Source organism: Octodon degus, unplaced genomic scaffold (genome assembly GCF_000260255.1).
Source record: "Octodon degus isolate 3935 unplaced genomic scaffold, OctDeg1.0 scaffold00005, whole genome shotgun sequence".
Taxonomy (NCBI): Eukaryota; Metazoa; Chordata; class Mammalia; order Rodentia; family Octodontidae; genus Octodon; species Octodon degus.
In genome coordinates, this window is record NW_004524581.1 from 26002524 (window position 1) to 26026225 (window position 23702).

General features: G+C 55.3%; 1 protein-coding gene across 1 annotated transcript in view; it reads left to right on the plus strand.

Moving 5' to 3' along the window:
* Positions 1-23702, plus strand: part of Kif6 (kinesin family member 6) — a 355828-nt gene that overhangs the window by 320138 nt on the left and 11988 nt on the right. The window contains exons 16-18 of the mRNA XM_023720189.1: positions 8110-8160; positions 21957-22041; positions 22852-22987. Coding sequence (XP_023575957.1) covers positions 8110-8160; positions 21957-22041; positions 22852-22987 — 272 coding nt within the window. The remainder of the gene's footprint in view (positions 1-8109; positions 8161-21956; positions 22042-22851; positions 22988-23702) is intronic.

Sequence of the window (23702 nt, forward strand, 5' to 3'; positions counted from 1 at the left end):
GGGTGAGGGTTGGCAAGCAAGCGCGAAAATTGGAAAAAGGCGTTCCCAATTAGGCCAGGGAGAGGGAGATAAAGACAGTCTAGGAGCGGCTCTTCTAGGTGGTTCTGGGATGCCTGCGCTGCGCTGACTCGTTGCCATGACGACGTGGTGGCCCGCAGCACGGGCGGGCGCAGACCCATCCTGCATCACCTGTACGTGTGCATGTGAGAGGCCACCTGCGTTCTGCGTACATGTGTGCATTAGGTACTTTCCCATCTCTGGGACAAAATGCTAGATACCTGCAACTTAGAAGAGGGGAGTTTTATTTGGCTCCCAGGTTCAGGGGGTTCGGACCATGGTCGGCCAGCTCCAGGGCAGAAACAGCCGGGTTAAAGGGCCTTGCAGAGAGCAGTTGTCCACTCCACAGCAGTCAGGACGCAGGGGCTGAAGGGGGGAGGCAGGGACAAAACTGTGCCCCTCCGGAACATGGCACCACGGTGTCCCTCCCCAGCCTACCTCCTAACAGCAGGCCCCAACTCCTGGGCAGCTACTGATAAACACAGTTGAGGAATCTGCTGATAAATGTAACACCCCATGATCCAATCACATGAGACTTTGTGAGGATATCTTAGAGCCAAACCATGACATTGTGCCCCCGGACCTCAAAAGGCTAGTGTCCATCTCATTATGAAAAATGCTTTTATTTCATTCCTAAGAATTACTAAAATCTTAGGGCCAGCCAAATAGCTCAGAAAATTAAAGCACCTGCTTAGGCAGACACAGGGGTCAGAGGTTCAATCCCTGGCCTGCCATGCCAGCCCCGCCCCCAGGGCACACTGAGACTGCGATTGAGACTGGGCGTGGTGGCGTGCCCCACATAATCCCAGCACTTGGGAAGCTGAAAACAGGAAAATCACTACAAGTCCAATCTGTGTAATGAGACCCTGTAGACCCTGTGGAACCTGCACTAAATAAAAAATAAAAATTAAAAAAATGCTAAAGTCTTAACAGTTCCAGCATTGCTTTAAAGTCCAACCCCAACGTCTCCTCTGAGACTCAAGGCAAACTCCTGGCTGTGAGCGCCTATAAAAATCAAGAAGTTAAATACTCCAGCGTGCAGTGGCACAGGGAAACACTCTTATTCCAAAAGGGAAAATATGGGGCATAGGAAGGGTTTGGACCCAAACCAGCAGGATAAACATGCAACCATCTAGTTCCACATGCAGAACCTGGGGCAAAAAGTGCTAAGACAGAGCTCCAAAGAGCGTGACCCTTAGATGTACACATACACACAGTAGTTCTGCAGGGACTGACCAGGAAAAAGTGCCCTAAACTGAAGAGGAAGATAGACTCAGACCCTGTGTTTATACATCAGTGATGGTCTCTGTCTGCCTGTCCTGAAAATTGCTTTATCGTCACTCGTTCATGACCCCATCATTGACACTCCTATCTCTTTTAAGCAGTAGATGTATTCATATATTTTGGCATCTTGTTTAGCAAGCCCATTTTCAGTGAAGCCTATCATATTTCTTTCTCCTTGTGCTCACTTCTCTGTCACTGGCAGGTCCTCTAAACCTCCATTCCAGGCTCTAATGAAGACAGTTTGGAGAAAGGGCTCTACGGCTGCCTTGGGGACGTGGCCAAACCTATCGCGGCACTGGAGAGGCCATTTGGCATAGCAGCTGGGAGAGGCAGGGTCTGTGCCTCTCCTCTGTGGGTGGGGACCCACAGCCCCCAGCAGAACCCGGAGCCCCCTTCCTCGGTCCCCTCCACTCACAGATGAGGATGTGGGCGCATCCACCCCCACAGCTTCAGACCCTGTGCCTGGCGCTGGCCATGTCGGCACAGTGCCCTGCAGGTCACCTTCCTGCTTCTGGGCCCAAGAAGACTTGCGAACTCAGGCCTTTGGCTCAACTCACTGTTGCGCGTTTCTGTCCGACTTCCAGACTTCAGAAATGCGTCTTGTAATCTAAGCCAGCAACGTCTTCTTGATATCCTCTTTCTTATTTCATCCACCGCTGCGGGTGGGAAGAGGTGGTTTCTGCCTCAACAGATTTTCATATTAGACCAACGAGTTTGAATCAAGCCTGATGAAATATATATTAGCAAGGAGAAGATGAATTGTCTGATTTTGAGCTTTCAAAGGATTTACATACTCCTGTTTGATGGAAATCCATCTATGGATTACACAGTTAATTTATTCCAGGCCCATTATTTTTACAAACAGCCTTTGGGGATCTAACATTTTGGTTATCACAGATCCTCTGTGTTAGTACAAAGCCGCTGACTTCCGACGTCACTGCTGAAATCAACACTGAACTCAGAACCGCTAACTAGACCTCCCATTTCAAAGAGGCCCCTCGGGCAGGAAGCGCAGTCTGTGAGTTCTCCCGCAGCCCAGTTCTACTGCGATGTTTATTTCCAGTTCACTGGGATACTAAAGTAGTGCTGTTGAACAGAAAACTAGGTTTTATCTGGAACCAGGGCCCCTAGCAGCTACCTAGGAGCCGGGAGCCGGGACAAACACCACGCAGACCCTCGCCCTCCCACCGGGCCCGGTCCTGCCCGAGTCGCCGGCTGCTGCGCCCTCCTGTCCTGGCAGCTTCTGGCTGGAATGCCCCTCAACTCCTCTCCCCAGCACCCTGCTCCCCCCCGAAGCTACTTCAGTCCACCTCTGGTAATGCTGTGTTTCCTAAGCCGCCTTCCCCACCTCTAAATTTAACCCCTGCCGTTGACGATGTTAGCAGCTTGGCCTTCAGAGCCTGTCACCCTAACAGTGTGGCATCCATCCAGTGTGTGGAGCCGACACTGGTGTGGCGTGTCACCGATGCCGCCTCCTAAGAATCTTGAGGCCTCGGAAAGCAGATGTTACTGCGGTTATATTATTGTTCTCAGTTTTCAAGTGACGATATTGAGGCTTTGGATGGTTCAGTAGCTTGCCCGATTAGGAGGTGGGAGAGCCGGCATTCGAGCTCACCCGTGGCTTCCCTACATTTGTAATTATTTCCTAGAATAACTGAATGGCAGCCCCCAGTGGTTGGCTCCAGCGTCCTGATACACCACGTTGAAGACTCAAGCTCAGGCTCAGCAGAAAAGCAAACTGGTCGCTGGGGGTGGGGGTGGTGCAGCTGTGTCCCCAGGGCTCCTGTGCGAGCAGCCAGTGTCAGAAGCTGGGACCCACCGGAAGTCCTGGGGTCCTCAGGCCGTGCCTCAGAGGGGACGTGGGGCCTGGGCCCCTCGCAGCTTCCCGCTGCGCAGTGTGATATGTTCCTCCCACGGGCTCACACTGCTGCAGCCAGGAGGCCCTTGCCAGAAGCTGCACCATGCTGTTTGCACACTGAGCCTCCAAAACTGAGCTGTGGGGTGGGGAAGAAACAGGGCGCGGTGGCGCACCCCTGTGGTCCCAGCACTGGGGAGGCTGAGGCAGGAGGATCACTATGAGTCTGAGCTACATAGCGAGACCCTGTACCAAATACATAAATGAATACACAATTTGTTTAATTTTTTTTTAAAAAACCGTGAGCTAAAGGAATCTCTTCTCCTGACTGACTTAGCTGTCCTTGGGTGTTTCACTCTAGTGACTCAGCAAACTAACGTGCTAACTAAGCCCCAAGCTCTTTGATTTTATTTTATTATTTTCTATTTATTTATTTTGGCGGAACTGGGGATTGAATTCAGGCCCCTGCGCTTGCCAGGAAATCTCTTATTCCACTGAGCAATCTCCCTGGCCCCAAAATACTAAGAAAGGATTTTTTTTTTTTTTTTTTTGGCGGAACCAGGGATTGAACTCAGGCCCTTGCGCTTGCCAGAGAAGCACTTATTTCACTGAGCCATCTCCCCAGCCCCTTTGATCCTAGTATTGATCCTGGTATTGTGCTAACTTCCCAGTCGGTGTATTCCACAGCACTTAGAAGCCAACGTATGGTAGACGAGTGATAAGCATGCACTGCTTGGTAGCGGTACGGACAGCCCAGGGTGGCCTGCAGCAGCAACCTCTCCCTGGGGCCAACCAAGGGGCTCTCCCGTGGCATGTGATCCCATCCTGACATGGACACACGCAGAAGAACGGTACAGAGGGCTGGCAGATGGCTCAGCCGTGCAGCGCCAGCCTGGCTGGTGCAAGGTCCTGAGTTCACTCCCAATACCAAGATATGAAAAGCAGTGTGGAGTTTAAAGAAATTGTCAGGCTGGCCAGATAGCTCAGCGGACTAAAGTGCCTGCTTAGGCAGGCACAGGGACCGGGGTTCAATTGCCAAGATGCGCTGAGACGGGACTGAGACGGCGTGGTGATGTGCGCCTGTAATCCCAGCACTAGGGAGGCTAAAAACAGGAGAATCACTATGAGTCCGATCTGTGTAGTGAAACCCTGTAGACCCTGTACTAAATACATCAAGAAAGAAGAAGAAAGAAAGAAAGAAAGAAAGAAAGAAAGAAAGAAAGAAAGAAAGAAAGAGAAATTGTCATATCCCAAAGCCTAGTATCAGTGTTCAGGATCAGGTGTTCCTGCACACTACTTGGCAGCAGAAAGCATATGCCGTACACCCCACCGCTTGTGCCCTGCCTGCTGGGGTAGTCACCACCACGCACCTGACCTGGGGTGCTCCTAGGAGACCCACTGCCCCTGGCTGCCACCCCTCCGTCCATACCTGGATCGAAAAGGGAGAAAAGGTGTCCATGCACACACTGCTGTAAGGCGCAACAGAGGGAAAGTCACATTCCCTGCAAGCAGAGCCCTGCCTTCATCCCCCATCCCTCTGGCTTTCACCCCCAACCTGGGCTCCCCACTTTCCTCGCCGACTGCCTCCTGCCTCAGGCTCGGAGTTCTCTATTTCCGTTTCATATCTTTTCCATACCTCTGGATGGGGATGTGTCCAGGAACCCAGGCCAAAACCAGCAAATTTATCACCACAGTCATGACAGCGAGCTGCATGCTGAGTGAGTTCTCCGATCCCCCTCACCTCCGAGTTTGCCAAAACCTGCCGAGCTGCAAGATCCAGCAGACTAGAAACTGTTACCTTCGTTGAAGAACGGCTCTGCTGGAAAAGGCAGTCAGGTCTCAGGCACAAGGCTATTTTTGGAAGCTTGTTTGGGGATATGGCAAAAAAAAAAAAAAAAATGCCATATGGTGGGAGACGTTAGTGAGTTCGCCAAAACTGAGCATTCTGACTTCATCGAAAAACCCCCTTCACCAGTCTGTAGCATGGTAAATACCTACATCTGCCTCCCATGGATGCCTCGCTGTTGGAGAGTTTTAGATCTGAGGAGTTTATAGAACTCAGTGTCCGGGAAAACCCTCTTTATTGCCATTAGCAAGCCAAGGGCTATGGAGAGTCCTTAGACTATGCATTTGAAAAAGCCCCCATAGGATTTGGGAAGAGGTTTCCAGTAAAGGGAAGGGAGCCATTAACCATGGACAAGGCCTGAATCCGGAGGCCATGGTCAGGGAGTCCAAGGTCAGGGAGCTTGGCTGTGGGGCCATGGGGTCCGGGCACGTTACTTCTGCCCTGTGTGTGCTCTAAGGGAGAGGTCACCTTCCAGGCACTTGAAGAAGACAGCTCCCAGGCAGGTGACAGCCCCTGGCTGCCTACTGAAGAAACAGGCATGGCACCAACATGCCTCCGCTCTCCGTCCTCCATGACCTTCTCCAACAATACGCCCACTAGGCTGAGGGCCTGGGGACGCCACTCCTCCCTCCCACAGTCCCCACTGAAGAGGCTTACGCATACAGATGCAGCCAAGGGCTCGGCTGAAGCAATGTCCAGTCCTAATTCTAAGTGGGATGGGGCAGGGGCTTCAGAGGTGTCGAGGGGCCATCAGGGCGCTGGAAGCCCAGCTGTGCCTTTTGGAGATTCCATTCAGCCACACTTGATGCAGACTAGAGTCTCAGCTTCACCTGAACCTTGTGTTCCCAGCTACTCCACACCATTGGTGGGGACAATAAAGAGGAGGCCATGTGACCCAGGGGTCAGGTTGTGTGCATCCTGTTGGCTCCTGGCTCATGGTACCCATCACTGAGCTGGCCCCCACCTCCCCAACACCCCTGACGCTCCAACACTCCCACTCAGCCCCACTGAGAATTAGGGGGCAGTAACTGCTTAGGCACAGCTCCAGGCTTCATCTCTATGCAAATCCTTGGGGGAAGGACAGGCCAGATGGAAAGCAAAGCAGTTGTCCCAGGCCTTACCCCAGCCAATCACATGTGTGGAAGACGAGGCCTCCCGGGCCCAGAGAGCACCGTTTAAGTGGGGACATCGTAGCATCCTGCACATGTGAAGGGTGCACCACCATGGAGGAAGGGTCCTCTTCCACGCTGATCCCAGGCAAGCCCAGCAGCCAGAGGTCACATGAGCAGGTCCTCCTAGAGGACTTCTTCCACAGAGTAGCCGGGTGCACATACGTTGGGAGGAAAGGCCAGTTTCCTTCTGGAGAAGGGAGTCCCGCCTTGCAGGGGGAGAAACCCGAGTGCCCTGCACCATCCCTCCCAGTCCTGACGTTCTGGAGCTATCAGGAACCATGGAGTTTCCCGTGGCCGCTTCGTGGATGGCTCCTCTTTGGGACGCTCAGCTCAGCCTGGCCTTGGAGTAGCAAATGTACTTCCAGGCTGTGAGGGGATCTGGCAGCGACACCTGTAACCCACCATGGCCAGGGTTGGCTTAGCTAAGCTGGCTGGCAAGGCAGGAACCCCTTCCTCCCTCTCGGCTCCATGCGCGTCCCTCGTGAAGCTGCATGCACGGTGGAAGAGGACAACGACCCGGTAGACGAGGGCCGTCCCTCAGTCAGGGGTACACGAGTAGCTGCACTGCCCTGCTAGACCCTCCCACGAGCTCTGGAGAATGCACTTCCAGGAGGAAAGATCCGCACTAGGCCAAGGACCGGTGACATTCCCAGGGGCTGGTCACACCCCCCATGTGGGGCAGGTGTGCACACAGCACTGACATTTTCACAAGTGTCTCAGTCAACACCCAGGGCTTGGCCAGCGAGACAGAGACAGCTCAGAAGTGTAAAGCACGGGCACTTTGAGAGAATTTAATCTACTTGGGGCTGGGGCTCCTCAGCGAGCTGCTTCTTCCTTCCTCGGCTTGACCTCTGCCCTCGGACTAGGGCAAAAATAACCTATTCCCAGCCGGATGTGGAGGATCGCTGCAAATTCAAGGCTAACCTGGGCTACATAGTGAGGGCCACACCAGCCATTCAGATACCCAAAGACAGCCATTATTCTGTGCTTTTTCTTCCACCAAGTCTTTTCTTCCCCATCTATGTATCTTAGGTCACCTCAAATATTTCTCATGTGACATGACTTCAGACACCCCCTTACCCCACTCACCTCTGCTTCCCAAATATGTTGTGTTTTGCTAATGTTTCTCACAAAGGAAGCTCTGCAGTTAATGTCAACCACAGTCTCATCCCTGCACAGGCCAGTGGGACTATCATGTCCCTGGATCTACACACCACAGTTTTGTTCATTGACCAGGAATTACATCAGTTTCATACCAAATGATCAGCTGTTGAGATTTATTATCAATGGCAACTACTGTCTTCTTTGTTTGACATGGTTTCAGATAGCTTCAGGAAAGAAGTGGGGGCCGGCCAGATAGCTCCGCAGACTAAGCGCTGGCTTAAACAAAGCACAGGGACCGGGGTTGGATCCCCAGTACCACATGCCAGGCCAGCCCCACCCCCAGGGCGAAATGAAATAGTGACTGAGACTGGGCATGGTGGCGCACACCTTTAATCCCAGCACTTGGGAGGCTGAAGACAGGAGGATCACTGAGTCTGATCTGTATAGTGAGACTCTGTAGGCCCTGAACTAAATACATTAAAAAAGTGGATTTCAGTGACACTATATGTTAGGCAAAGGCCATATCTCCCCTCCCCATTCACTGATAACAATGGAAAAGACTACTTAGGAGAGTGGGGTCCTGGTTAAGATGACAAGTGACCACCCAAGATCCCCGAGCTCTTGAGCCCCAAGGTGAACCATGTGTTCTCAGCACACCGGGCCATGGGAGGGTCTCATTGGAAGCTCCATGAGTGTGACTCCTGTGATCCCCTTAGCTGGCCACACGCTTCCAAGGCAAGGTCTGCCCCCACCACTGGAAACTCACTGGTGCTCTCCTCTGTCTTGGGCAGGTCGCCTGAAGGATGCCATCACACAGCGGCACATGCAGCAGGTAGCCCTAGGTGAGTACCAAGCCCAGCCCACAGGATGAGGGGCAAGGGGATGTGTGGGACATCATGACCTGGCCACAAGGTCGTCTGGGGAGGCCCTGGAAGGTGGAGGAGGGTTTTATTCACTTTCAGCGACAATAAGTGCTCAGAGAACAATGAGAGCCCAAGTCACACTGCTGGCCCTGGGGCTAAAGGGTAAGATGAGCATGCTCTCTTTTATCGGGGCATGGCACACCTTCGCAGGTGACACTGTGCTGCTTGCCTTCTCTGGAGAGTTGTGCCAGGCACCTCTGGGGCCTCCAAGCCTGGCCCCACACTCTGCTAGGCAGGTCACAGGGGGCAGAGCCATCCCAAGGCCTCCAACACGCAGGCAGTCGCTTCCCTCAGCTGCAAGACTGGCTCCTCCTCCCTGGCGGGAGAAGGGCTGCTCACCTCCAAAGGCAGCCCCACCTCCGGCCTGGCCAGCATGTGCCTGGGTGTCCTGTCCTCTTTGCCCCTCGGCTGACTCATCACATTGAGGGTCACTCTGGTCCCTGGAGAGGGAACGTGCTGTGTGTTCTCAGGCACCAGGTCTGTCTGAACAAGTCTCCCGTCATCTCCAGGGAGCCTCTGCAGCATGGGTTTTGGCATCCATTGCAACAGGCAGGCGGGCCGCAGCCCCCTCCGCCTGCAGTAGTCAGCAGGATTGGGGGGGGAGCGCTGGGCTGGGAGGCTCTCTGAGAGCACTTGAAATACCTATTTAATTTAAAAGCATGTTGGATCCCAATTAGAGCCCAGGTGTTAACACCTCCCAGCCACCATTTGGAGCTTAAATGCCATGTTGCCTCCCAGTGCCTCAGGAAGTTGTCTGGTAGGATCTGGAGCCACCAGGCCCCTGCGTCCCAGGTGACCATGCTGCAGATGGGGGAGAACGAACCCCCATGCAGGGAGTTATCTCCCGTCCTTCCCTCATCCTTCTTTCTAGTGACAGGGGAGCTGAAGCCTGGGACAAAGCACAAGCAGACCAATGTAGCCTGGCCCTCTGGGACAGCCTGGCCTCTGCCACTGGGCATCCGAGGCAAGAACAGAGAGATGCCCTACTTCTGGGGATCGCGTCACACACTCCTCTCCCCTCCTTGTTCCGTTCCCTTTGCTCGCTTCCTTTCCTCTTCACTTCCCCTGCCCTCCACTCTAGGGAGCCCCCTTGGAACTCTCCTTCCTAAGTCTCCATCTAGGAATGGTGGGTGGGCGTGGGGATCAAAGGGGAGGACGTGCAGGTCCCAGCTGGAGAGGTTGCCGCCTACTTTCATGAGCACGCATCTCTGAGTACAACAGATGTGTGTCCGGGAAATACGTACACAGGCAGCCCCAGGCCTGGAGCAGGGAGGAGGAGAGGGCGGAGATCTGTGCTGGGAGCCATTCGCAGGGTGAGCCGCGGCCTGGAGCCTGCGCATCCCACAGCAGGAGAGCTGACTCTGACCACCCAGGGGATCTAGGCAGCCATGATTAAACGTGGTTGTTATGAAAAGCCATATTATGTAGGCTTGTAAGTTTTATTCTACAAAGAAGGGTAAGAAATACTCAACATTCATCGCCTCCTCAATAATTTGCTGCGCTTCGCCATTACCCGCATTCTCGGAGTCAGCAACGCCCTCCGCATCTGCAGAGTGGGGACGGATGCAGAGTGGTGTGCGCTGTGTGTCCCCTCCGAGTCCCAGCACCATCACACTCCGGACTTGAAATCAGCCATGGAGAAGAATGGACACCATGGATGCCGGCAAATGTTATAAATCCAGACTGTTGTTCCGGAGAGTGGCTGTTCAGTACCTGCCACCGCTCCACAGGCACACAGACAGTGCCCCTCTCAAAGCTAGCACGGGGTATTGTGAGTCTACGTGGGGGGCACAAGGACTGCTGCTTCCTTTCCTGGCTAGAAATCTCGACCCGGCTCCCCACTCACACCTGCCCACAGTACATGAGGACGCAGAGGCGGCTACTGAGCCTGGATCCTGCTGAGAATTAGTGGACAGGGGAATGCATGCAGCTAGGGAGGAGGCAGGAGGAGCTGGCGGGGACCCTGTGGCTCCCTGGGCGTCGCAGGCAGTGCTGGGCCACCCCTTACTAGACATGTCTGGGACGCATCTGAGCGCATCTTCAATAAGCAGAAGGTACTGACAGCCTGGAGGGCTGAGGTCCACACGAGCTCAGGAGACAGCAGGACAGTCATTTTCACCATCAGGTGGGATCGACAATCGAGGCTGCTGGCTGCATTCGTCATATCCGTAGCTCGATGCAGCGCTGCACACAGGATCCCTCGACAAGCGATCGGCAAAAGCTCCTCAGCTGCGTGGGGATCAGAGGGGAGGATGTGCGGGTCCCCTCCTCTTCACTGCCTTACCGAGAGGCAGGAAGGACTGCGAGCTCCTACGTGCACTGTCTTTTCAGCAGTCACAGCACCCACATGAAGCAGATGCCACCGTTCTTTCTCCTCATGTCGAAGCTCAGGCCTGGAGGGTGCCGGAGCCCACCCGGGCCCTGCTCAGTGAAGGACGCAAAGCCCAAGCCGGGCTCCTCAGCCCGCCTGCAGCTGCCACAGTGCTCCGCCAGGGCGCGCTGCCCGGGGCGTGGGGTCCACACAGGGCCTCGGCTCAGGGTCTGCAGTCTAACCAGGATGCAAGGCCAGGGACAGACCCCGACAACGCCGTGCTCAAATTCCCTCTCCCCTGCAGCCACAAAGCCGTCCGCCCTCATGCCCGAGCCACCCCCGCACCCCGACTCCCCGTGCTTCTCTCCCGGAAGCCAGGTGCAGTCAGGTTCATCTCTGGAGCCCCAGCAGCCAGCGTGAGCCATAAATAGGCCATGTGATGGCAAACGAATGCTTCCCAGGTGGCTACCAGACTCACGGAGCTCACGCGAGCACAATGAGACACTTGAACATAGAATAAAATAAGTCCGTTTAAAAGCAGGAGAAGGAGTAAGTGCTTTTGGACCCCAGAGCTGAGCAAATTACACACACAGGCCATAAATCCGATTTGCCCTTGTCCAGCCGCTGAGCACAAAGGAGATGCACCCACATTTACACAGTTTTCATTTTCTGACAGCAGGAAGCATACTAACTAATTTATCTGCAGAAACAGAATCTCTTCCTGGAACTAAACACAGGCCAGAATTTATCCTGCGGATCCTCATGTGAAGGACACTGAGTGACACGGTGAGCGATGTCTTCACCTGCAGCTTTACAAAGATGCCAAAATGTTCAGCCAGCTGATTCTCATATCAACCCTCCATGAAAGCTGGGGGACTGACATCAGGCGTAACTCACCGGGGCATTTATGTGCGCAGCCGAGATAAGACTCAGGTGTTCCACTCTCCAGTGGGTGCGTGGAGCGAGACAGATAAAACTGGGAAAATCCAGCCCTGGACGTGGCTATGACTGCCTGCCGGCCCACCTGTCCACCTATCTATCCGTCTGTCTGTTGGTTCATCCCTCTGTCTGTCTGTCTGTCTATCTCCCTCTCCTCTCTCTTTCTCTCTCTGCAGGATTTGGTCAGGGACTGGATCTTGTCACCTTTACACCTAAGGTTCTGACAAGCCCTTGTGATTAAACATTAAAAGGCATCCCACTGCCAAGCAGGTGTTAAATCTGTCAGGTGAGAGGTCTGGGGATGGACCACAAGGAGTGGCCCCTGGGGCTGGCCACCAAGCCAGCCTGCACTGGCCCCTGTGCCCGCCTCCTCCCCTGGGCGCACACATTTCTGGTCTGAGCCTGGAGGACCCTCACTCCTTCTGGCCCAGGAATCCCACCAGGGCCACACCACTTACAGCACCCCTGCCTCAGGGATCCATGGCCCGACCACCACTCTGCTCCTGTCAGGGAGTAGGGGCTGTCACTGCCCCCGAGGAGCCTGAGTACGCACCAGCCCAGGTGGCATGTCAGAAAGCAGCCCTCCGTTGCCTGTGCTGCTCCCTGGACCCAAAGCTGCTCGTGGCAAGGCCCGTGCCTGTGGGCAGGCAGGACTGCACCCTGCCGCAGCAGGACCCAGGCTTCCTGCCTGAGGAGCAGGGAAAGAATGCAGCGCGCAGGGGCCTGCAGCTACGAGGACGCCTGAGCCTGCCCCCAGCCCCACCTCTGGGACACCAGACCTCACCCCCGCCCTCGGCCCTCCGTGCTCGCTAACTGCCCTGGAGCAAAGACCTCTGGAACAAAAGCAGCCCCCAAACGGGCTACCGTTACCTTTGTGCCTCATGGGGTTCGCCCCAGCTGTGCATTCCTGACCCTGCAATTGGGCAGTGACCCAGCACTCCCCAGCAGGGGCCTTATTGAGGGTTGAGAGAGTCCAGAGAACTGGCTCAGAAACCTGCCGGGAGCTGCGCCGCACGTTCCACGCAGAACTCCTGCAGTGCCCCCTGGTGGCTCCCCGGGGTTCCTCAGCCTTTTCCCCCACTGGATATACAATGCCATACGATCACGGCCACAAGGTGGAGAGCAACAGGCCAGGCCGTCATCTGCTGAGGCCACAGACCTTGGCTACCTCTACCAGATGGGCGCTGCAGGACCGAGGGGTCTTCAGGCCCTGGGGACCACGAGGGGAGGCTAGGCGCGACACCCAGAGTTCCGCCCACCTGGCTCAAGCAGAACAAGTGGAAATCACGTTTCACCAGCCACGGGGGCACCTGGAGCCCTGTCAGGCTGACACCGAAAATTAACTGTCATGGCTTGCGACCTGAAGAGCGCAGCTTGTGCTGTGATGCTACCTTCTGTTGTCCTTTGACGGTGGCCCTGTACCCTTGCTGAGCATCCCTTTCCTCACTCGTAAGAGGCAGAAAAATGCCCGTCCTTCGGAGCAGCGAGACCAGTGTGGGACTTGTGACGGGACCATGGGCAGAGTAGGTGCTGGGTGACCACCGTGAGCTCCGGCTCTGGACCCGGTAAACACAATGTCCAGGCAGCGGGCGCAGCTAAGCCGACCACAGCTCCTGGCAAAGCTGGTGCGGCCTGCACAGGCCCACACCCCTCTAGCCAGCTGTGCACACCGTGGGCACCACCGACAGATCTTCCCTGCAGAAACCCAGGCGTGGCCCTGGGAGGCTGAGGCGGGAGTTTTGCTGAGAGTTCAAAGCCAGCCTGGGCCGCACAGTGAGTTCAAGACTGTCCTCAAGTACATAGCAAGCTGGTGTCGCAAAGGAGCAAGAGGAGGAGACGAGGGAGGAGGAGGAAGAGGCAGAAAAAGGAGGAAAGAAAGGAGGGACGGAAGCAGGGAAGGAGAAGGGCCAAGAAGCCCAGGAAAGGCCCGTATGGCCCTTGCAGTGTGGGGTCATCGCGACCCCAACTCTTGCCAATGCCATTTTTCCATCATGCAAATGCGCAGAAGCCACACCTGCTAATTTGCATGAATTGGGCATCTAGCGAAACATGTAGCTGACAAGATTCTAGCGTCCTGATTCCCTCTTCAAGACTTGAATGTATTTTTTAAAATGATCACTTTTGCTTGGCAAATCTAGGCCCAAGAAAGGCGGAAGCGTGCTGCGCATGCTCCAATGGAGCTGGCCCGCCTCCCTGAGTGGAGCCTGAGAAGCACGCAAGTGGGGGGACCAACGGACCGGAAGCGGGGGTTTTTATGCTTGGATGCAACCGATGGTTGCTCGGTGTCCACCAGCACAGAGCGTTGAGCGGTGTTTTGAGAATATTGCTCTCTGTTTGGAAAACCGTGAGAAGCTGCAGCAGCTGCTCAACAATCCCCCGTCTAGGCTGGTACTGTCTGGAAAAGGGGGAGGAAGCGCGAACCCTGACCCCTCGATCCTAGTCAGGTGCCTCAGTGGCAAAGGGCAGTCAAACCAGCAAAGCGAAGACAGCTCGAGGTCCCCAGCCGGGAAAGCTGTGATTTCCAGGAGGAGCTTAGCGGTGAGCAGTGTGGCCCATGGGTTGGACAGTCCAGATGTCCCCAAAGCTTTTACTTTTTTAGTTGTTTGCCATGCATTCTCCTTAAATCCCCACAGCGCCTATGATCCCTGCACTCACTCCAGGGGCTGAGACAGGAGGATCTGCATGAGTTCAAGGCCTGCCTGGACTGCGTGGTGCCAACGGGTCTCAAAAAATATAAATAAATCAATCCAGGGCCAGCGAGATAGCTCAGCAGACTAAGCACCTGCTTAGGCGAGCGCAGGGACCTGGATTTGATCCCCAGCACCACATGCCAGGCCAGCCCCGCTTCTGGGGTGCACTGAGCCAGCAACCAAGTCCCTGCATGGTGGCGCACACCTGTAATCCCAGCACTGGGGAGGCCGAAAACAAGAGGATCACTACAAGTCGGAGCTGTATAGTGAGACCCTGTACCAAATACATACATTTAAAAATAAATAAATAATATATAATAAATAAATCCCACAGGAAGCATGGATCTTCCTCTGCTCAGATGGAATCTGAGCAACCTGTAACTATAGCGGTCACTCACTGTTATTACAAACAAACAAATGAAAAAAACCTTTAGATTATAAATACAGCCTTAATAATACAATTTTTACTCAAAGATAAGACTTCTCTCCCTTGCTCCGCTAAGACCAACTGTCATGAGGAAAAAAGAAAATAGCCGCGACCCCCTCACTGACCTCCTCCTCGGCCTTGAAGGGTCGGGCTTCCCCAGGAGGAGTTGGAAGAAGGCAGGGAGCATGGAGACACAGCTGGTTAGGCTTGCTCTGTGGTGGCAGGGTGGGGGCCTCCGGACCTGGGGGTGTCCACAGCGGACTCTTCCCCATGGGGACCCTCATGGGTCCTTAGAGGTCTCTGACCAGAGCCTGTGTGGGTTGGGTGCAAGCAGAATCCTGTCAGCAGGAGGAGCTCGGCTGGGTGGTGCAGCACACACTCTGGGTGCCAGGGCTGTGCTTCCTGAGGTGCCACGAAGGGCGGGGGACAAAGGCCTGTTGTGAGCCTGTTAGGCGAGCGCAGGGACCTGGATTTGATCCCCAGCAAATTCAAACATTCGAGACTTGAATGTTTCCCCCCAGCAGTGACAGATGCATTCAGGCCGCAGGACAAAGCCTCAGAACCCCTCCCAGACCTGCTTGACTGACCCAGGCAAGCCCGGCCCGACTCTCCAGCACATGTAGCCCCCATGCCAGGCCCACACGGCAGCAGCAGGAGCCCTGCCCTTGCTCCTAGGAGGCCTCAGCCACACTGACCTGCTCCAGAAATGGGCAGGTGTCCTGTCCTGCACTGTGGCTCTCCTTGCCCCCAGCACACCAGTCCCTTGGGGGCTCACCTAGCTCTCCAGGGATCCCCCCTAACCCTGGCTTTGAGGGAAGGAACAGCACCTCCACCACATGGCCCCAAGCAAAGGGCATGTGGAGGGCTTAGGACAAACTGCTGCCTCTTCCCCACAACATCCCCTCCCGCGTTTGCACTGGCCCTCTCCTCCGGCGGTGTGAGCAGTCAGTGGTTTGGCCCGCTCTCGCCATCTGACTTTGCAAATGTGCCAGCTTCACTGTGTGGTCTCGCAACTCCTTTTGACTGCAGTATCTGATAAATTAATGCCAAATGAGCAGATTGATTTGCAAATTGGCTACTGATAGACACATTTTCCAAAAGGAGAGAGACAGCTTTGTTCAGAGTCCACAAGTCCTAAACGTCCCCACATTCCCCTAATAGCCAGTCAAGGGAATTGACTGAAGTCCACTGACCACCATCAGCCGGGTCTCCACAGGAGAAAGCCCCACTTCTCAGGAGCTCTGCCTCCCAAGGTGTGCATGCCTGAGAACACAGCCTGGCCCCATGAAGGTCGGGAGTTGTAGGGATGCGGGACTCCTACTGAGCTCTCCCTGGGGAGGCGCGTTCCTCCTCAGAGGGAACACGTCATGTGGTCTGGGAAGCTGATGATGGCACCTGAGGTGGGAGCCCTCAAAAGAAGGCAATCTTGGGGTCACAGCCAGAGGTCACCATCCCTGTGCCAGGTTCTGAGTGGCTACAAACAGGAAAATCACAGACTGGAAACCACAAACCGCTCTGAGGTCCACAGGAGACCTACAAGAGCCCCATCTGAGCAGAGGTGAGCACAAAGCCACGCCTGAACAAACCCTGGAGTAACGTCTCACATGTGGAACAAGCTCCCAGATTGCTGGGTGGCCAGCGTGTGTGCCAAGCCTCTGACTGTGCAGCCTGTGTCCTCCACGGGAAGTGCTGCAGGAGGGGCTGCCATCCCTGCACCCATTTGAGCAGGGAGACCCAGGTTGGCATAGGGAGAGATGAGTCGCCCTCGAAGAACAGGGTGGCTGACAGCAGGGCTCTCTGGGCCTATGTTTGCTCTGCAGAGCAGGCAGTGGCATGATTCTGATTTACTGAAGCCTGGCCAGTTCTTTCCACTGTCCCCAAGGGAAGTCAGTGGCAGTAAGTGTAGACTCGGGGGTGGTGAGGCAAGTGCACCCCAAGAATGATCAGGCACAGCCAGCTCCCCACAGGGCTATCCATCATGCCTGACCTGGGCCCGCTGCGGGGAGCTGGGCTGCTGGGCAGAATCAACCCCACAATGGATGTGGCGCTGAGTACCCATCAGTGTGCGATGACTCCAGTTGACAATAAATTTGAGCCATTAAACAGGAAATGGTCTGATTGGGAAGCTGGAATCTTGCCTCAAACCGCTGACCATCGTGGTAATTGAGATACTGAAGCCATCAATCTCTGCAAGAAGAGACACTTTGACTTTTCAAACAAGGTGAGGCTGAGTGACCTACGGTTCTGTGAGACGCTTCAGCCCAAGGAAGCCCAGAGTGGGTACTGAGCAAATGAATCCTTAGCTGGTTAGCTGAGATGCCTCGCAGCTCTGATGTCTTGGCTGCCATGGTGAGGCCACGTAACTCCCTGCCTCTTCCCACTGGCCAAGTGGCAGCTATGTTGGGCCCGTGGCCTTTGCTCCACAGAAGCCCACAGGGACCCTCTCAGCCGTGGGACACAGTTGGAATTTCAGTATTGCCTTCCCGAGCACTTGTAGTGTGGCCAAACGGATAGGTTCTGAGCATCCTGTGGGCCAACCTGGGACAGTGGCCGCTGTCACAGGCAGACAGCTGCCTGTACCTGAACTCTTCCTCACCTGGAGTCACGAAGAACACGTGAGATTGCACAGAGGAAGCACCAGGCCCACGTACCAGCTCTGCATTATTGCTACTCAGCTCTGTGGACTCTCAAACTCCGCCCCACCGAGCACCTGAAGGGCCACATGCAGGAGGCGCCAACCTCAGAGACCACGTGCTGTGCTGCGAACCTCAAGCTCCTCTTCCCCTGATCACAGTGGCCCCCCAAAGTCCAGGGACAGGCGGGGCACTGGGGACACACTCGCTCCTGAGTAGCATTCGCTCTAAAGCTCTATAGGTCCTACAGTCCTGGGAACTCCTACACTGAGGACTGGCATGAAGGTGCTCAATGCCTTGCACAGTTGATTAGCAATGAGTGGCCATAGGGCCTGCAGGGGACCCCACTGACAAATGCTAACCCTGTGGATTGGGGTACAGCCGTTTGCTGTACTCTGTGTACAAGTACACTGTGCTTTTACAAGCTCTGTAAAACACTCTGGTGTCCATCCCCTCATTGAGAAGCACTGAACCAAAGAAATGAGATTGTGCACATTTCCAGCGCAGGATAACTGGAAGAGAACGCACAGAGAACAGAGGCCATGGGGCAGTGGGAAGAGGAGCTAGAGACCTCTGCACCGGAGCCATGTCCATTGGGAGGGGGCTGTACCTCCGCTGACCCTCCCAGCCGGAGTCCCTCTTGTTCCTGCACCACTGGTTCCCAATACTGGGGACTTCAGAGATGAGGTCAGCCCAGCACTGTGTGTCCCACCGCCACCCCCTTCATGCCAGCTTGAGCTTTCAGCTACTACCTGACTGCTCAGGCTTCCTCCCTTGTGTGGCGTTCAGACCTATGGCTGCTGGAATGAAGCCAAATCCTTTCTTCTTGCCTTTCTGTCACTTGGGAGCCTTCTGTCCCACAGAAAAGCAGTGTGACCTCACAGGCCACTTGGGCCTTTGTCCTCCAGGGCTGGATTTCTGGCCAAAATTCTGCCTGTGAGGAGGGCTCCCTGGGCCTCCTGTTGGTGCCTGGAGGGTCTGTCGCTGGCCAGGGCCAGGGGGGACAGAGAACTTCGAAGCCCACCTGCCTGTTTATCCCTTCCTCCCTCCCTCTTCTTGCTCAGTCACTCTGGTTTGCTGCCCTCTGAGTCCCCAGCCCTGTCCCTCTGCAGAGGGAAACCAGGTCTCAGCAGCAGCCCAGGGTGACCCTTGGTCATTACAATGCACCTCACTGAGCAAGCACCACCTTTGGCCACGGGCCCATGGGGTTGCCATGACAGCATGGGTAACATGGTCCTGGGGGTATGTGGTAGCCTCATTCTGGCAGCCCGGGGTCCCAGCCCCAGCCTCTTTCCTGGATCCTCTCAATAGGCTCACAGCACCCCGGCGCCAGCCCATGGTGCCTATTCTTCATTTAAGAGTAACTTTTTCTTGGTCAGCAAAAAGCTGCTTGACTCAGCCACAAAGGAGTCAGTCAAGCCGATCCTGTCCCCTGGGAGAGGCTCCTTTGCAGCCTCCCCTGCTCTCGAGGTTGGGGTGCTCAGCAGGGCCTGCCAGGGCCTCTGAGCTGTGGCCTCGGTCTCCTCGGCTCCCTGTACCACCCCAGGCACACTGTGTTGCTCACAGTCACTAACAGACAGCAAGCAGCTCCTGCTGCGGGCCCTCTGCGCTTCCACTGTCCACTCTGTGGACTTCCACTGGTCACAGGGCACCCAGCGTGGCAGCACCGCACCCTACCTCTGCATTTGTGCCCGGCTTCATCTTTCCTCACAGCACTTTCTACTCTTCATTTTTTGTTCGTTTGGGGTCTGTCTGCCACCTGTGACTCCTCCAGAGGCAGGGCACACATGTTGTCTGTGCCGTGCGATAGACACTGAAGTGAGGGATATGAGGCCTGGCTCCAGGCCCGGCCCTGCGGGCTGTCGCTGTACGCACTGCTCGAGCCTCCCGTCACTGTGAGCCTCACTGTGCCTTATGCAAAGCCGAAGGACAAGGCCAGCTGGGGACTGGGGAGGAGGACACGACCATGCACCGCGCCCGAGACCTGGCCACACACACAGCTGCTGGTGTTGCCTGCCCCTGCTTGTGACTGTTGCCATCAGAATGGTCCCCTGGCCTCAAGTGCCCAAGTGCCCACACACTTCTGGGGTCCCTGCTGCCTGTCATCTTCCAGGAACCCTGCAGTGGCCCATGGAAATGACTCCAGCTGGGGGCAAGGCAGGGACTTGTCCCGCACCACAAATGTGATGACATGCACAGCTGTCACACGGAAGCCCGCCCCTCCCGCCTGCCCCTGCGGGTGTGCAGAGCTGCCCCCCAGCAGTCGCCCAGAGCAGTCACTCAGATGCTCCCCGAATTTCTCAGGGGTGCCCTGGCGTGGGCTCCAGAAATATGAAAAGATTCAGAGCTCCACTGGGTTTTGTTTTTCTAGGCAAGCTGGAAGATGGATGGGCCCGTTTCTGAAACTTTGAGGAAAGGAAATATTCTGTCCATTTAAAGCCCAACGCTATTAGTCTGGTGCCGAGATACTGCCTTAAGCATCGTGCATAGCTTTTTTCAGAGAACAGCGACCACAGATCTGCGTGGCATTGAGTGTACCGCACAGAGTGTCTGAGCAAAGCCCCAAGGGCCTAGGGAGAGAGAGACCCTGTCCCCGCCCTCAAGGCAAGGTTTCCTGTGCCTTGACTGGGGGACTGCGGCTGGCGTGCACAGGCTGTCCACCTCGCCTCACGGCACCAGTGAGGTCACCAGCTGAAAAGTCCACGGCGCTGCACGCCTTCCATGGCTGCTCAGCTCACACTCGCCACTCGCCACAAGGAAGGCAAGGTTGCTGGTCCAGGGACAAGACAGACAGAGTCCTGGCCCAACCCTGCGCTCGTAGCAGGCTGCAGACCAGTAATGTGAAGAAGCATCACCTCTGGGGCCATGACTGCCCCACTGGCATAGGACACATCTGGACAGCTAACCATCAAAAAGCAGGAAAGTTTTTAAACTGATCGCCGCTTAATAGGGACCAAGCATGACAGAGCTGCCAACAACACAGGCACTGAGCTCTTCTGGCCCAGAAAAAACGAGAGGCTCAAGGCTCAGCTCTGCCCCTTGCTAGGGCTGTGACCAAGGGTCATTTACGGCTTTCTCTAGGCTACAAATCTAACTGCAAGGAAATGTCAGTACTTCCTTCTCTGCCAGGTTATTTTCAGGATAGCAAGAAGATAAGGGGGCCTAGCCCAGGCCTTGTTTGTAGACGGTACTTAGTAAATGACCAGGGCTTGTCATTCACTTGCTATAGAAATACAGAGCTTAAATGTTTAAAAGCTAAGAGGAGCCCTTCCCCACTCAGCTCCTCTCAGAACTACATGGAATATGAGGTCCAGCTCCAGGCTTCTGAGGTTGACCACGAAAGCAACCAGGTCACGCGACCTCAGACGAGGAGTTGGGCTGGGCTGCTCTGGGAGTGGAGCTCCGCGGTGACCTGTGCGTTGTCATAGCTACATCTTGGAAACAGCCCAAGTGCCCATCAACTGAGGAATGGATAAAAAAAAAAAAAAATTGGAGTATTTTTACACAATGGAGTACTACTCAGCTCTAAAGAAAGATAAGCTCAAGGCTTTTATAGGTAAATGGATGCAACCAGAGACCACATTCTTAAGTGAAATGAGCCCGAGATAGCAGGGGGCTGGAGAGATGGCTCAGTGGTCTAAAGCACCTACATAGAACAAGCTCAGCAAAGCACAGGGACCGTGGTTCAATCCCCCAGCACCACATGCCAGCCAGCCGCGCCCCCTGGTGGACTGAGCTGGCCTCTCTCTCTCTCTCTCTCTCTAATAAATAAATAAAATTTAAAGATAGCAGGGGCCGGGGAGATGGCTCAGTAGATAAGCACTTCCCCGGCAAGTGCCCGGTTCCACCAGAAAAAAGAAGGCTAACAATGTATAATACAATGATCATTGTTAATTTCCCATGATCTTCTTTTGAAATTGTGCATCGTTTTTATTACTTTTACTCTCTTTAAAACAAAAAAATAAAAATACCAGTAGTGGGCTCCCTGTGTTGGAAGCCCTTGTGCAGAAGGCTGATGACTCCTGCCAAGAAGACGACAGAAGGAATCTCCTAGCCCAAGCAATTCATAGTGCGACCCAACAAGCCTGGCCCCGGCTCCAGCGCCCGAAGTTAGCCGTGTGAGGTGGGCAGATCAAGCGTGGAGGAGTTACTCGGCCCTCCGGGAGCCAAAGCAGGGCGCTGTGACTTCTCAGACGCCCTCCCCAGGCTAAGGACACAGAATAGGGAGTTTGCACACGGGTGTGCGCACAGCCACAGCGGGACACCGGCACCCGCTGGCGAGCTTGCAGGGCGCCAGGGGCGGCCACCAGCGGTCACAGCTGAGTGCCCAGCCCTCCTAGGCATGTCACCAAGGCTTGACCTGCACCGGCCGCATATCCACAGGGCCTGGGCCCATCTGCCCGAGAGCCAGGGCGGGGACTGGAGGCGGGAAACTCCTGGCTTCCCAGAGTGACGTGGGTGCTCAGGAGGCGGGGAATGGGTCCGCAAGAAGCGCTTCCCTGGGGCGGGGCGGCGTCTGACCTCACCTCGGGGCCTGGGAGGAAGTGAGGGCGAGTAGTCAGGGGTGGGAGCCACACAGCCCCTTCCACGGCAGATGCTGCCATCCAGAGGCCCCGAAGGTCTCCCTCCGCCGCATCCTGGGGTGCGCTTCAACGCTGCTCCCGCTTCCCTCACCTCTTCTCTGCGCTGGGGTAACGGGACATCTCCCCCTGCAGGGATCTCCGAAAACACAGCCGCGCCCCTCAGACCAGACCGGCAGGAGGAGCAGCTCCGTCTGCAGCTGGAGGAGGAGAAGAGAAGGTGCCCACCCACCTTAGCCAACTCGCATAACCTGAGCGCTGACTCTAGGACAGCTAGAGCCCTGGGCTGGAACTGCAGGGGGGTGGAACAGCAGGAAGAGGGGGCGCTGCTTCGGAGCCCCACCTCCTGCACTGGCCTGGGGGCTGCTGCCACCAGGAGGACAACCGAGTGCGGGCCCCACAGTCACCCCTTGTCTACCGCCTGCCTAGGGCACCACAGTCCCTTAGGGGCCCAAAGCCCCTCCATACGGAGGGAGGTGCTGCAAGTAGGTAGTCTTGCGGAGTGCCCAGCACCCAGGGCAAGCGCTGTAGCTCATCTCAGCATCTGTGTGCTCAGCACATGTGCTAGCCCTGCACAGTAGAGAGGTTCGGAGGACACCACACAGGTCGCCTCCTCTGCATCCCCAACACCAGCCCTGTGCACAGCCTCAGGGGTGCAAGGTCATACTGGGCAATACAAGGGCCCCATCTGAAAACAAAACGAAGCAGCTGTCTTGTAGCCTTGGTCTCTCATCACAAAGCCTACTAGCACCACGGTGAGGCGGCTGTGACTGTAGTCCCAGAGCCGGGCCACCCAGCCTCAGATCCCAGCTGCTCTGTCCACTCTGTGCACTGGGTACGTGGCTTGGCCTTGGGGCCACTGGACAAAATTGCCTGGCTCCGTGAAGCCTGGGCCCTGGCCTGGCTTTGGCCCTCGGTACCAGGGCCACGCTGCCCCACTTCGCAGCAACAAATCCATGCATTTACAGCGCAGCCTCTGGGTATGGACCCTCAAGACTCGGTCACGACCTCTTCTCTGATCCCGCTGCAGGTACAAAACAATGTTCACACGCCTGAAAGCCCTGAAGGTGGAGATCGAGCACTTGCAGCTGCTCATGGACAAAACCAAGGTCAAGCTGCAGAAGGAGTTCGAAGCCTGGTGGGCAGCAGAGGCCACCAACCTACAGGTATGGTCTGGGGACACCAGGACAGCTGTGGAGGGGCTGTCGGGGGACAGAGGAGGAGTGGGGGCTCCAGCGCTGGGCCGGGGCTCAGGTCAGAAGAGGCAGCTCCCCAACCTAGGGCTGAGCCCAACATCGCTTTGTGCGACAGACTCCAAGGACAGCACCCTGACATTTGCTGTTTTCCTACTGCAGAGTCTCATGTATGTGCATTTAAGTGTAAGAATAGACAAGAAAAACGGAAAAGCCCTTTAAACCCTGCTGTTCACGATAGCCAGTATTAGTGTGTTGCCTGCACTGTTTTATCTTTCCTGCCTGCGTGCACCAATATGTTTCATAAAAGTAGAATCGCACTGCCCTTCAAGAGCCACAGACAGCTTATTCTGCCTTAACTGTTTGGAATGATTGTTGTTATTCTAGATCATTCCAGGCTGGTGCCACTCCATCACAGAAATCCATTTTAATGAATTTTTTTTTTTTTTTTCCGGAACCGGGGATTGAACTCAGGCCCTTGCGCTTGCCAGGGAAGCGCTTATTCCACTGAGCCATCTCCCCGGCCCCCATTTTAATGAATTTAACCAAGCCGTTCTTGAGTTCTTAGTTTTCACTCAAAGCATATCTGTACATAAATATATGCATGTTCCTAGATAGATTCCTAACAAGTTTCTTTATTATTCTGAAAGTTAAAATAATCTGCTAAGAAACAGTATAGGCTCTCAGG